The sequence below is a fragment of the Equus asinus genome, chromosome 5 (assembly GCF_041296235.1).
Source record: "Equus asinus isolate D_3611 breed Donkey chromosome 5, EquAss-T2T_v2, whole genome shotgun sequence".
Lineage (NCBI taxonomy): Eukaryota > Metazoa > Chordata > Mammalia > Perissodactyla > Equidae > Equus > Equus asinus.
In genome coordinates, this window is record NC_091794.1 from 20,979,834 (window position 1) to 20,995,177 (window position 15,344).

Here is a 15,344-nt window from a genome sequence, read left to right on the forward strand (position 1 = left end):
CAGAATGGGTAGGTGGGTGGGTTGCAAACAGACTGACTAGAGAGTGAAGAAAAGGAATGATTGGTGAGGGGACTGTTGACTTAATGGGCAAAACAGATGTGCTCACAAAAGGCCACCCATGTTGGTGCCTTTTTCTTCTTTCCAGTAGCAATGCTGTTCTCAGTAACAGGGGTCTTTTTGGTTTTCACAGGTTCTTAAAGTTCACCAAAGTACTGTAACTTCCTATCTGGAAGACATAATACTGAACACCGAAGAGAACACTGCAGAAGAACAAGCCAGGGCAGAAATTGAGAAGGTGGCTAAGGAAATTAATGACATTGCTTATGAAATGGAGAGCCGGTGTGTACCAAGGGAACAGGGGGTAGAATGGACAGCCCATTCGCTGTTACTCATGTGCATTTTTCAAGAGCTTAAGATTTCACGTCCAAGGAGAAACAAATATGTAGCTCACGCTTCAGTGTCCACTGTTTTATTAGCACAAGTCTAGAAGGCAATGTGCCTGTTCTTTCGCACGACAAGAGCATTGGGAACAGACTGTTCGGTAATCCTCTGTAATCTGGATCCCTTCCATGTTGCTTACTGTTAGAACAGCAGGAAAGCAATGTGAATAAGGATGTGCAACGTTACTGGGACTTCCCCCCGAGGTTTTTGGCTTCCACGTATAAGTTGTATCGCTCACATTCCCTTCCTGGCAGGAAAGGTAAATGAAGGACAGGGTCAAATCTGAATTTCCCATGGTTTTAACCAAGCTCACCAGGAGTATATTTCAGATCACTTAATCAAGGAAAAGGCGAGTGGACTTCCTCACATGAGCAAGGAGGATCCAAGCATAAAGTGGCAGCTCAAGTAAGGCAACAAAGGAATAGTTTAATTTGTTTTTTATTTTTTAGTCGAACTCAGCTCCAGTCAGAGGAGATTGTCGCAGAGTTGGTTTATAGTTTCTTGATCCCAGAGGTGCAAAAGAACTTTGTCAAAGAAAAAGGTGAGCCAATGTAAATGCTCCACTTTATGATTTTTTTGAGAGATATAAATTATTTTCAATATCCCAGAGATTTAAACCTGAGCAAGGGCGTGGGGAGATTTCTGAAGGAGAATCCCTGAGGTTTCTTATTTCAGAGCTTGTCGAGTTCTCTTCAGGCTGATTCCAGAACAAAAAGGGAAAGTTCCCAAGTTCTCACAAGAGGTGTTTTTGTTTTTTGTTTTTGTTATTTTTTGCTGAGGAAGATTGGCCCTGAGCTAACATCTGTTGCCAATCTTCCTCTTTTTGCTTGAGGAAGATGGTCCCTGAGCTAACATCTGTGCCAATGCTCCTCTATTTTGTATGTGGTTTGCCATCACAGCATGGCTTGATGGGCAGTGTGTAGGTCTGCGCCCAGGATGCAAACCCGCAAACCCTGGGCCACTGTAGCAGAGTGCATGAACTTAACCACTACACTACTGGGCCAGCACCGAAGTAGTGTATTTTTTGATTTGATTTTTTTAACATAAGTAAATGTTGAGAAGATGCAGGATTTTCACATGGTAGCACCTTTCGGAGGCGGGCACATGGAGGTGGGCGTTGAGAAGCAGGGATGCCTGGGAGCCTGCGTCTACTTGGCTGCTCGGCCTGTGCCACAAATAGCTCCTGGGTCTGCCAGGACTGTGTCTAAGTATAAATATCCTCATTAATCATGCGTCAAAAGTGAGTGGCATGGTTTTGAAGATTGATGCTTTTAGTCAATAGAGAAGAAGAGAAAAAATATGTCAAAAAAGGGAATATTCTTCTAGAGCTCTCAGACTATTGGTGACAGATCTGATCCCAGAGGGAGGGGTGTACCTGGGAGAAGACTAATATTTATAAGTGAAATGATGGCTCGGAATGTTTCAGAGTTATGCATGGGAATTCTGGAGGTTTAAGAGAAAAGTGTGTAATATTTCAGATCACTTAACCAAGGATAAAGGAATGGTGGCGTTCTAATGCATTTGAAGAGAACAAAGAAATATCTTATTTTTCCATTACATGATTGTACTGTAATTTTTAAGCCAGTACTGTCTAGCAATAAGTATTTAGTTTGTTTCCAGTGTGTTTTCCTATAAACAGCAGTGCTGCAATCAATATATTTTCCACATATCCTGGTCATGTTTCTGAGAGTAAATTCTAGCAGTGCAGTGCTGGAAATAGGATGTATGCATTTTACATTTTGATAGATGCTACCAAATTGCCCCCACAAAAAGACTGTTCTAATTCATACACCTGTCAACAGTGTGTAATAATACCTATAGCAACAAAATTTAATTTCCAGATTAAATAAATATTTCTGTGTCACCTATGTTATAAAAGGGATCTTGTATTTTCTAGATCCTTAAGAAAACGCTCAACTCTTTTTCACTTCTCCCAGGCCTGAAGTGAGATCAGCCTGCTTCAGATCAATTCCACCTGAGGGAAGTGAAGGAGGGGGGAAAGTAGTGTGTTGAATAGTTCCTAGTTTGTGACCCCTCTCCCAGCTCCTTGAGCTGAGGGGGCACTTGAGCTGAAGGAATCCAATGGGACTTGTCTGTGGGCAAGTGGGTGAGTCCTTAGCCTCTTCCTCTGTGTTTATGCCAAATCAAGAAAGCCACATGGACAGGGAGCACACGCTAGGACCTTTACTGTCTCTTTTAAAAAAAAAGAACCATATGTATTATATATACCCTTTACCCCAAATTAAGCAAATATTGTATAAAGACCATTTGGAGATATCTCATTTTTTAAAAAGCTGATGGATGGAAACACCTTGAGGATACCTGTATATAAATGTAAAATAACAATTACTCCCAAATTTTAGATGCATGTTAGGTTCCAGACAAGGTACTAAGGATTTTTAAAGGTACATTATTTCAGTTTCTTCTAACAGCTGTAGGTGTGTTCTCATTTTTCAGTTAAGGAAATTAGAGACATTCTACGACATGCATATTTGAACCATGGTCTGTATGGCTCCAAAGCCCCCATTCTTTCACCCCTACTACTGGGAAGTGCTATAAGCTGCTGTATGATTTACCCTATGTAAACTGGCTGAGACTTGAATAGCACAGAATCCACAGTACTTCTGTCTTTTACTAGCAGTGTGACTTTGGGCAAATTACCTAATCTCTCTGTGTCTCAGTTTCTTCATTTGAAAATGGGGATACTAATAATACTCTCTTTAGGGTGTGGGGTGGTTTAAATGAATAATTACATGCCAACTGCTTAAAACAGAGTCTGGTACACAGTAAGGACAAATGCTAACTGCTAGCATCATCATCATCCTCATCATCATCATCATGATTACTCCTTTCCAAGGGAAGTGGGGTGCTTAACATACTAAGCCTTGATAATAAATATTCTTAGAATATGGAGCTAGGACCACCTTCTAAAGCCATGAGCTCAGAAACTCATCATCAATCAACAGGTGCCTTCCATGTTAGGAAGTGAAGCTCAAGGAGAAGTATGAGATAGGGTCTTTACCTTAAGTCATTTGTCATCTAGGTAAAGAAGAACATGTAACTCACGTGAATTGCTTCAGTGCTGAATGGGTTGATACAGACTCCAGTGCGGTAATGGCACTGTGGGCTCACACAGCCAGAGCAGACGTCCTGGAGGAGCTGGGACTCGCTCTGGGCTTTGCGGAAAGGGAAGGATTTGGAGTGCAGACCTTCCAGGCGAGGGAAGCTGCTGAGGAGTGGGATGAGGCAAGGTGGGGAGGAGTATGATGCGACCGAACCAGAGAGCGGGAAGAGGAGAGCAGGGATAATAAGAGTTGGGTTTCGTTACCTTTAGAAGGGGTCCTAAAAGAGAGAGCAGGTAATTTTTATTTAACCCAATTAGCCTTCAGCAAAAGAATATGTTGTTTACAAAATTATCATTTCTATCACTAGTGTCTTGAAAACCTTTGGGAATGATTTCATTCAGACTTTCAGAGTAAAATTCTTCCGTCTCTTCGGCACAGTGAGGAACGCTCAGCGGAAGCACGTTCTTGCAGCCCATCAGATCATCCACAGGCAGACGGAAGCCATGCTCAGACAGAATTTTGCTGAGCAAAAGCAAGATGAGGTCCCAGACACTGACAATTTACCTGAGGAAGGACAATTTAGAGAGGAAGAAACTCAAAATGAGGAAAACAGCTAAGGTGAGTTTGATTTTCCATCTGGAAGGAAGTAGACAGAGAAGGAGAAGCAGCGTCATTCATCTCCGTGCCGTAAAAATGGCAAAGTGAAGGACTGTCCATTGTTTAAGGAAACGACGCACTCCCATTTGAATTGGCACATTTCATCTAGGTTATGGAATCTCCTATTGAAATTATTAGAGAATAAAGTTGATATTATAGCAATTGGACTCTTGTGACCTGAAAACAGGATTCTAGATTATTTTTTATGGGTTCTTTTAGCATGTAACTATACTCCATCACAAATAAAGCTGCAAAATGTGTCAGTGTTATAGAAAAAACCTTTCTTCTGGAGGTAGACAGGGTACCTCTATCGCATTGTGCTGGCTGTAAGCAGAGCATGAGGCACAGTCTGCCCAGTTCTGGCCCAGGTACCTTCTGCAATGCCCACCGGGGGTTGGTCTTAGGTTCAACTAAACATTCATACTCACGAGACTAACATAGGCCATATTTAATTGATTTGAGTGTCAATCTACTCAGAAAGATATAAGACAGGAACCACGGCTCCCAGCAGCGCAGCATCAAGCATTTCTTTTCCTCTGCGAACTCTTGCCATATCCGTACAGAACACACAGCTATTTTCTTTAGCCCCCAGGTTGCAAAGCTCAGGTGCAAGGAAAAAAGATTTGCATTGGGTGGGTATAGGAGCTGCCCCAGTTTACATGCCCCAGAGCCCAGTATCTCTTGTAATAATTCTATAGGCAAAGTTTCCAGGGTCCCCCCGATGGATTTGTCCAGTTACAAAAGCCAGCACACTCAGGAAAGCTCAAAGCTGTGGTTTCCTATTAGGTATTTATAGTTCATTTATAATTCCTGCCAGTCAGTTGCTGGTTACCAATCAGGGGTCATTTTTACCTTAAGTAATGTTGCTTGGTAACATAGCTGACACATACCACCTCGTCAGATTACAGAACAGAGCTAGAGAGTCGACTGAAAGTAAAATTCTGAGAAGGGGAAGGGGAGTGAGCCCATTAGTTCTACCTTCTCCCTCAACCACCACCCCCGCCCCACCGCCAGCCCTGTGGGAGAGGCACATGTCCGCTGTTTTGGCCTGAGGGTAGGCTGTCAGGTTAGGGAAGCACCGGGGCTTAGGGGGAAGTTTGAGCCTGGCATTCAGAAGGTTTGGGTGTTGGTCAGCTCTGCCGCTGACTGTATAATCTTATGCAAATAATTTCCCTTCACTTGAGGTTTGCACACGCACATGTGACCAAGGGGAATCTATCGGGACCTTAAGTCCCAATCAAAGAGGATCGTGGAAGGAAGGTTGAGATGAGGGGGCAGTTATGAAAGAGAGCAGAGAGCAAGCTGATAAAGGACTCTTAGATACCGAGATGCGGCTGTGAGTTACAGCAGAAAATCTTTTTTTTAATTAATAATGAAAAACCTCTGAAATCATTGGAGCTATAAACTATGTGTTTACATATAATGTTATATACTATCTGTATAATATAAATTCAAGGACCAAGGCATTTTGCCTATCTTATTATTGTGATAAAAATCAGACTTAATGTTGGGGTAGTCATTTTTCTTACATAGAAATTTATTAAGATTAATAATTTGCATAATCTGAATTGAATTCATTTGCATTTACTTCTGAGTATAACATCTGTTCTGTGACGTCCATGGTGATCTGTGAAATCAAGCCGGAGGAGTGTAAAAATGATTTTCTCAGGGCCGGCCCCGTGACCAAGTGGTTAAGTTTGCCTGCTCCGCTTCAGCAGCCCAGGGTTCGCCAGTTCAGATCCTGGGCACAGACCTAGCCCAGCTCATGAAGCCATGCCGGGGCAGCATCCCACGTAGCGGAACTAGAAGGACCTCCAACTAGAATAAACAACTATGTAGTGAGGGGCTTTGGGGAGAAGAAGAAGAAGAAAGAACATTGGCAACAGATGTTAGCTCAGGGCCAATCTTAAAAAAAATAAAAATTTATTCTCTCTTTTATATTTAGTGAAAGTAAAATACATTTGATTAAAACCAACATGTAAAGCATATTGTAGTTATAAAACATAATTTCAAAAAATTCTAGTTGCCAGGCAAACTACAGACACTCAGCGAGGAAGATCAGCCAATAAATTACTAAAGCATCTTCTTGGTGCTTGAGTAAATGGTTGGAACCTCGTGCTTGGCTGCCCCACAGTGTGCTCTCCTTCTTCCTGCTCTCAGAGGGAAGGGGGGAGGGGCAGATGTGAGATTATGTAATCATGCTTAGAGAAGGGGGCAGTAGGCATGGACGGTTGATTAAAAACATATTTTAATCAGCTTGAAGACAATGGAGAGCCAACTAAATAGTAAAGAATTTCTGGGCAAAAATCTAAGAGAAGACAAATTCAGAAAGTTGAGTCTGGCGTTTGGAGCCACTTTTTTTCTGAAAGAATATGAAAATTCTAGAAAATGTGGCTGAAAGGCTAAGCAATGCTTTCACCACCTTTGCAAAACCCCGGGCGACAAAAACTGGAGTCAAGGTTGAGGCCCTGGTAACCCACCTCCATTTGGCTTGGGACTCCAAAAGGCTATGTCCTGATAATAAGAGTGAATTGGAACTAAACTGGGCCTCACATAGACTACAGGTTAGCTTCCAATCATCTGAATGATCAAAAAAAATTCTCAATCCCAGAAATTGAATTAAAGAGATCTTTGATCCCTGTCGCCTCATGGAACTTGTCAGAAACAAAACTTAAATTCTCTTTGGAGAAAGTTGACATCATTTTGGACCTCAATTTATTTTCACAAACAATTTTTCATGTATAATTTCCAGAACACAACCAAGGAAATCCAGGTACATGAGAAGGCATTGAACAAGCAGCAGTAGAAATCAAAGAAAATAGAAACAGACCTAAAGGGATCTAAAATATTGGAATTATTAGAGAGATTTTAAAATAACCATGCTTGCTACATGGACTTCTAGCCTCCAGAATTATGAGAAAATAAATTCTGTTGTTTGAGCCATCTATTCTGCAGTATTTTGTTATGGCAGCCTGATCCAACTATGAGAGATCTTAGTACCAGGAGTGGACAGCCACTGTAACAAATACCTAAACATGCTGAACTTGTTCCAGTATTATTGGAAGATAAAACTTGTGAGCGATGAAATTAGATATTTAGCTGAGAAGATTTCTAAGCAAAGTATTGAGGGAGTGACTTGGTTCCCCCGACTGCTTATAGGAAAATATGAAAGGAGAGAGATGAATTGAAAAAGGAATTATTAAGCAAAAAGGAACAAGAACTTGAAGATTTGGAAAGTTCTCAGCCTATGTATGTTTCAAAAAAATGAGAAAGTTTATTCTGAAAAGAACACTAAGGGTGTGGCTGAACAGCTATTTGATAAAGAGTTTATGAGGCTGTAAGACTAGGAACACTGCCAGTTTGAACTGAAGGGGATGGAGACAGGATGACATGAAGGAAGGCTGTCAGACTTCTTGGATTTGACATGATGAGACGACAGAGCTATTATGCTGTGAATGTGCACAGTTCTTCAAGAAAAGGAAAAAATAACCCTGAAGGCATTTCAGATATTATCAGGGCCACCGCCTCAGTTTCAATAGGTGAGATGGCCTCTCCCCAGAACCTTAAGGGTGGGGCCGTCCCTGGGACCCTACCCTGGCAGAGCTGCAGTGATGGGACCCCCACTGAGAGCCGTGGGGATGGGGCACAACATAGCCGAAGGGGCAGGGCCACTCCCCAGAGCCATAGGAGTAATGCTGCCATCCCAGTGGACCTGGAAGGCAGGACATTGAGCCAAAGAGGGTTCATCTTAAGATTTAAGATCCCATAGAATTTGTCTAGCTAGGTTTTGGAGTTGCTTGGGACCCATTACTCCTTTCTTCCTTCTGATTTCTCCCTTTTAGAACAGGAGTATCTATCCTACACCTGTTCCACCATTGTATTTTGGAAGCACATAATTTATCTGATTCACAGCTGAAGAGGAACGTTGCCTGAGGATGAATCGTATCTTGAGTCTCACCCATATCTGATTTAGATGATGTTTAGATGAGACCTTCAACTTTAGAGTTGGTGTTCAAATGAGTTAAGACTTTTGGGGCTGTTGGGATGGAATGAATATATTTTGCATGTGAGAAGGACATGAATTTGGGGGGACTGGCATGGATTCCTGTGGACTGAATTGTGTCCTCCCAAAATTCATATTTGAAGCCCTGACCTCCCATATGATGACATTTGGAGATGAGGACTGTGGCAGATAATTAGGATTAGATGAGATCATGAGGGTGGGTCCCTCATGATGGAAACAGTGCCCTTATAAGAAGGGACACCAGAGAGCTTGCTCTCTCTCTCTTTCCCTGCTGTGTGAGGACATAGCAAGAAGGCAGCCATCTACAAGCCGGGAAGAGAGTCCTCTCCAGAAACCCACCATGCTGGTACCTTGATCTTGGACTTCCAGCCTCCACAACTGGGAGAAAATAAACTTCTGCTGTTTAAGCCACCCAGGCTATGGTATTTTGTTATGGCAGCCTGAGCTGACTAAGATACTATGTTCAAAGAAGTGAAAGTCAATATTGAAATTTTCAGGAGAACTAGAAATGATAAAAATGATATAGCAAATCTGAGAAAAAAGAGAAATCCTAGAATTTAGAAATACAACAGTCAGGGCCGGCCCTGTGGCTGAGTGGTTAAGTTCATGCACTCCACTTCAGCAGCCCAGAGTTTCACCATTTGGATCCTGGACGTGGACATGGCACCACTCATCAGGCCATGCGTCCCACATGCCCCAACTAGAAGGACCCACAACTAAAATATACAACTATGTACTGGGGGGATTTGGGGAGAAAAAGCAGGGAAAAAAACAAAAGACTGGCAACAGTTGTTAGCTCAGGTGCCCATCTGAAAAAAAATAAAAAACAATAGTCATCTTGAGAAACTCAATGAATGCATTTAACAGCAGGATAGATACAGCCAAAGAGAAAACTGGTAAATTAGAAGATAGATTGAAAGAATTTACCTGGAAAGAACACAGAGACAAAGAGATGGAAACTACAAAAGAGAAGAAAGGATAGATGTATGATAATCCTTAGGAAGAGAGAAAAGAATAGTAGACATGGAACATGGATTCAAGAAATTTGACTGCTAAGAGAAGAAATATGTTGGGAAATCATATGAAATATGAATTTTCTAAAACTGTTGAAAGGCTCAATGTTTAAGAAGCCTTCTTAATCCCAAGCAGAAAAATTAAAATGAAATCTATACCTAGGTGCATTTGAATATTACTGCTGAAAACAAAAGAAAAAAATCTTGAAAGCATTCAGAGAAAAAGGATGAATTACCCTCAGGAGAGCAGTAATTAAGTTGACAGTTGACTTCTCATCAGAAACAAAGCCAGAAAATAGTAGAATGGTATATTCAATATGCTGAAATAGTATAATAAATAGGATTCTGTACCATGCAAATATATCCTTTGAGAATGACAATGAAAGACATTTTCAGACAAACAAAACTGAGAAAATTTGTCACTAGGAGATCTGTACTACAGGAAATTACTGAAGGGTGTTATTTAAGCAGAAGGAAAATTATCCCAGTTGGAAGGTTGGAAGTAAATAAAGAATTAGTATGTGGATAAATATTTATTGACTGCATAAAACCACCATAAAAAGAAACAGCAACAATAGCAGCAGTACAGTTACACAACAAAAGTAGCAAATAAGTCAGAAAGGGCATAAATGGAGTAAATTATCTTAAGACACTTGCATTGTCTAGGAGGAGGATAAAGGTATCATTTAACATTATCTGTGATAAATCAAGGAAACATTTTATAACCTCTAGTCTAACTCCTAAAGGATAGTAAAAACATGTATGACATCTAAACTAATAGAAAAAATAGAATAAATAAAAAACACAATACAAAAGGAGGATAGAAAGGAGAGAAAAGGGAAACAAATAGAACCAATAGAAAGCACTGAAGAAAATGGTAGGTGTTTATCACTGAGTCGTCATTAACTACATTAAATGTAAATAGAGCAAATGCTCAAAGTAAAGTTAGAATTTGTCAGACTGAATAAAAAACAACTCAATTATATGCTATTTATAAGAGATGTGTATAAAATCTAAATATACAGAATGGTTACAAGTTAAAAGACAGAAAAAGATACCATGAAAAAGTATGAGACAGTATTTGAATATATCTAATAATATGGCCTCAACCTATATGAAGCAAAATTTGATAGACCTTCAAGGAGAAATAGAGAAATCCATAATAATGTGAGGAAATTCTAGTCTCTTTCAGGAACTGATGGAGCAAACAGAGAAAAAAATAGTGAAAAATGGAAGATTTGAGATACATAATTAATAAATAACCTAATGGAAATTTATAGAATATTACACCCAAAAACTATAGAATGCATATTAGGCACACACAGAACGTTTACAAAAACTGACTATACACTCTGTCATAAAGCAAGTGTCAACCATTTCAAAGAGTTGAAATGAAAAGTGTGTTCTCTGATAAAAATGCAATGAAACTAGAAATCAATGACCAGATAATTCTAATATGTTTGGAAATTAATAAATACAGGTATAAATAATCTGTTCATCAGAGAAAGTATCAGAATAGAAAACAGAAAATATTTTGAACTGAAAAATGACAAAAATGCTATGTACGTATCAGACTTGTGGAATGCTGCTAATGCGGTGCTTCGTTGGAAATTTGTAGTCTTACAGGAATTTATTAGAAAATAAAAGGTGAAAATAAGACTAAGCATCCTTTTCAAGAAATTAGAAAAAGAACAGCAAATTAGATTCAAAGAAGCAAAAGGAAGGAAATCATAAAATAAAAATAACAACAGGAATTAATAAAACAGAAAATAGACATGTCTTCTGGTTCTAGGTAGGATGCAGCAGAGGCTGCGACAATTAGAGAAAATAACGGATACATCGTGAACATCCTATTTTTAAAGGCACTGGAGAGCTGTGGAAATAAAGGGGACTAGAGGAGCTGAAACAGGGAAGGAAAGAGTCCTTCCTAAGTGATCTCAGACCGCTGGCCATTTTCTTCCCTTGGGGCATTGGCCAAGCCTGGGCACAAGCTTTCTAGAGGGAACAGAAACCAGCAAGGCTTTTAGAGTCTGTGTGGGCCAGAGGATGGACTGGAGTCTAGAGGCGCCCCAAACGTAAGGCCAAATTGCCCCGAGAATGTCAGCTTAAGGTTTTTGCTCAATAACTTTTTACCAGTGGCGAAAGGTTTGAACCTTTGTGTTATTTAACCAGCTGTGTCAAAGGGTGATCTTCACTCAGTCCGGTGGATTTAACCATTGTTGATTCATTGTTGCATGAATTTATGGGCTTTTTGGTGAGAAATAGCTGAATATCCTGACTTGCCTCACCACACTGATGTTCCATGGCTTAGCACTGGTAATGTTTTAGTGCAATATTTTGAGCTCAGACCAAGATTGAGATTTTTCTAAGTGAGAAAACTACCTTTAACCACTATTATGGAACACTGAATGGTTTTGGAAATTAGCTCTTGCTGCAGACTTGGTAATATTTTTTAATGGATCCAACCTAAAATTACACGGCAAAACAGAGCTTCTGTGCAGAGTTTATACTATAGTAAAGTCATTTCAACGGCAGCTAACATTGTCTGAATCGCAAGTACTGGTAAGCTGCTTTATATACTTCCTGTGCTGTCAAAAGTTAAAACAAGAAGCACCGTTTCAATTACCACACATATTGGCAGTGAATATATTTTCTAAGATTTAACTATACTTCCAGGAGTGTTTTTTGGACCTCGAAACAAGTGCAAAGGAAATTTCCGTATTTCAAAATCTATTTAACTGTGCAGTGGAGGCCTGTCCACCTAACCTTCAGTTGGAAGTGATTGATCTGCATTGCAGTGACATGCTAAAAGGCAGGTATTAGGAGAAGAATCTACTGGAATGCTACAAGTCCCTTCCAAGTAATAAACATGCACAATTAAAAGCATACACTCGTGGATGGATGTCAGTATTGGCAGCACCTATCTGTGGGAAAGACATTTTCAAAGATGGGAGGAAGTCTCATTGCACATCACCATTAACAGATGAACACTTTGATGATTTCAACTCCAATTAAGCAAAATGTTATACCCTAAATAAGAGTTCCATCCTTCTCATTGGTAGACCTGTATTACAAAAAACTGTAGCCAATTGTTATTATTATCTTTTGAATTTTATCAATAAAAAATTTGTGAAAATTTGTTTCCTTTCTTGGTATTTGAGTATCCACCGAATATCCTCAATTTTGTCTTGTGGCTCACAAAGCCTCAAATATTCCCTATCAATCCCTTCGCAGAGAAAGTTTGTCAGTTTCTACTCTACAGCAGTTTAAATGAATGAAGTAGGACTAAATACAACAATATGGATGAATCTCACAAACATAGTAAAGATAGAAAGAAGCTAAATCCCCCCCAAAATCTACAGTATGAGTATGTTTATATAAAGTTCAAAATCAGCACTAAACTAATGGTGTGTAGGAATGCACACATAGGAGGTAAAGATATAAAGAAAAGCAAGGAAGTGATTACTGTAAAAATCAAATAAAAATCAGAATAGTGATTACTTTTAGAGGCTAGAGAGAGGGTTGTGATTGGGAAGGAGTAAGTGGGGTGGTATTTACACAGATGAGCACATCACATTAATTCATTAAGCTGCACGTTGGTTTTCTGTACTTTCTAATATGTGTCATATTCCATAACTAAAAGTTAGAAATATGAATGTATGTATACAAACACATATATACATACATTATGCCTGCAGGATACACAGAATATTTCTGGAAAGATCAACAAGAAACTGGTAGGTAGTTGTTGCGAGGCATGGAAGCTGGGGAGTGGAGGTCAGACTTGGGGGAAAGAGATGTACTCTCCTCACGTTTATATCCATTTGTAGTTTGAATTTTTTAATGAGGTACACATATGAAATTTTCTATTATAACCCCATTAAAGTTTTATTTTAAGTGCTAGAATTCAGAAACTGCGACCCTGTGAGTTCATAAATGTTTAAATCATGGGGCTTGTAAGTGACAGAGCTGGGCTATGTCTGGGACTGTCTGACTTCAAAACCAAGGCTCTGTGTAATTATATCACAGTGATTTTTTGGATGTGTTGATCTGATAATGTTTGTTTCTAAAAAGATGACATAATCATAAATATTCACGTGGGTTTTTTTACAGATTATGATCTTTTTTAAAGGAAGATGTGCAAATCATCGTAAAGGATCCAGTAGTCTGTGCTTCTCCCAAGATGGGCAGCTCTTAAGGACTTGTCAGTGTGTGATTCATGAGGAAAGAGGTTTATTTCCCTTAAATTCCCACTAACTTAAAATGATTTTCAGTACTAATAATCAAATGAAGGAGCTTTATTTTCTTTGGTGTTTCCTAGACGCTCTACTTCAAGAGAAAATTTTTTCATGTATCATTTCAACATTTTGTTAACTATGAGGACATCCTGGCTTGTTGACTCAAACAAAAAGAAATGTTATTGAATATTTAAGTGGTTTTGGTTTGTTATTCGTAGTACTTTGGCATTATCTACTAAGGTTGAAAAATATGCATACCTCGTAACCCAGCATTTCATCTCCTAGATAGAAACCCAGTAGAAATGCGTTAGTATGTGCACCAACACACACGACAAGAATGTTCATAGCAGTACTATTCATGATAGCCCCTAAACTGGAAACTCAATATCCATCTACATTGGAACAGAAAAATAAACCGTGGCATATCTGTACAATGGCACATCAACCACTACTGAGCTCTAGATCTAAGAAGTATATTCATGCAACACCCATAGAGAGGGTGCTGTTGGAGAGCAATCTGTCCAGCCTGTGTGTTGACAAGCATCAGGGCTGAATGGATCCCTCCTCATTTCAAGATCAGTAAATAGGAAAAACAATAAACAAAAGCATCAACAACAAGTCAAGATGTTGGAATGTAAAGAATTTACATTAAATGTAAAGACCCATGTAAAGAATTTACAAAAGAAATTCTATGTTACTCTGAAATCAGAATAAAACCTATCATGGAAAATATCTTAATATAGGAAACAAGAAAAATTTCAGGGGGCTGGCCCGGTGGTCCAGCAGTTAAGTTTGCATGTTCCACTTTGGTGGCCTGGAGTTCGCCAGTTCAGATCCCAGGTGCGGACATGGTACTGCTTGGCAAGCCATGCTGTGGCAGGCGTCCCACATATAAACTAGAGGAACATGGGCACAGATGTTTGCTCAGGGCCAGTCTTCCTCAGCAAAAAGAGGAGAATTGGCAGCAGATGTTAGCTCAGGGCTAATCTTCCTCAAAAAAAAGAAAGAAAGAAAGAAAGAAAAACTTCAGAAACTACCTGCTTGGTGCTTTTAATAGAAGGCAAGAAGAAATGGCCTCTTAGGGAACTGAAGCAGGGAATAATAAGAACAGACAGAGGCCAAAAGACAGACAGATGCAGGCTAAAAAGAAAAGAATGCTGGGGAAGATGGAAAAAATGTACAAGAAGATTAAAAATCTACTGACATCCATTTGGATGCAGTTAAAATAACAGAAATCTCACAGCAGAGAACAAAACAGGTGATGTTGCTGACAAGTGTGTTAAGCCATCCAGTATGGGCTAGGAAGGAAAGGGCAAAGAGATGAAAATGACAGAGGCCAGCTCTGGATGACACTCTTACAAGCAGTAGGAATGCTTAAAGAGGAAACCAACACAAATACAATAGAAACAGTAATCCAAGTTATAATAAAAGATTTTCTGAGCTGAAAAAATACTTGACCATGCAAACTTGAAAGGGTTGACCGTGTCCTAGGAAAACTAGGCTTGGGGCAACTTTTCCCTGAGGATAAGTGAGCAGCAGCCAAGTACTGCCCACGTAAGGAGGAATCAAATTCTGTTTCGTCCCTTTAAACACGCTAACCTGATCTAGGGAGAAGGTGCTATTATTCACTTGTGAAATAAGAAATCAGGAACACAAATGAGAAGATGCGAGTCTGGCTTGATGGGGTAGAGGTGGGGGATGCTGTACAGGAGGGAACAGCAGACTCCTCTGTAAACAGCCAGAGAGTAACTGTTTCAGGCTTTACAGGCCAGGCGGTCTCTGCTGCAACCACTCAACTCTGCCGTTGCTGGGGGAAAGCAGCAATGGGTAAGCCATAAATGAATGAGAGTGGCTGTGTTCAATCAGACTTTACAAAAATGTACGAAAACTGGCGGCATGCCGGGTT

General features: G+C 39.8%; 1 protein-coding gene across 3 annotated transcripts in view; it reads left to right on the forward strand.

Moving 5' to 3' along the window:
• Positions 1-13,448, forward strand: part of CFAP91 (cilia and flagella associated protein 91) — a 62,371-nt gene extending 48,923 nt beyond the window's left edge. For 2 of the 3 annotated variants that reach the window (XM_014838162.3, XM_044771538.2), the window contains 4 exons: positions 191-339; positions 891-982; positions 3,945-4,124; positions 13,314-13,448. In XM_014838162.3, coding sequence (XP_014693648.1) covers positions 191-339; positions 891-982; positions 3,945-4,123 — 420 coding nt within the window. In that variant the 3' untranslated portion in view covers position 4,124; positions 13,314-13,448. Of the gene's footprint in view, positions 1-190; positions 340-890; positions 983-3,944; positions 4,423-13,313 lie in introns of those variants that run through there. The other variant, XM_070508927.1, reaches the window with a different exon arrangement.
• The last annotated feature ends 1,896 nt before the right edge of the window (positions 13,449-15,344 follow it).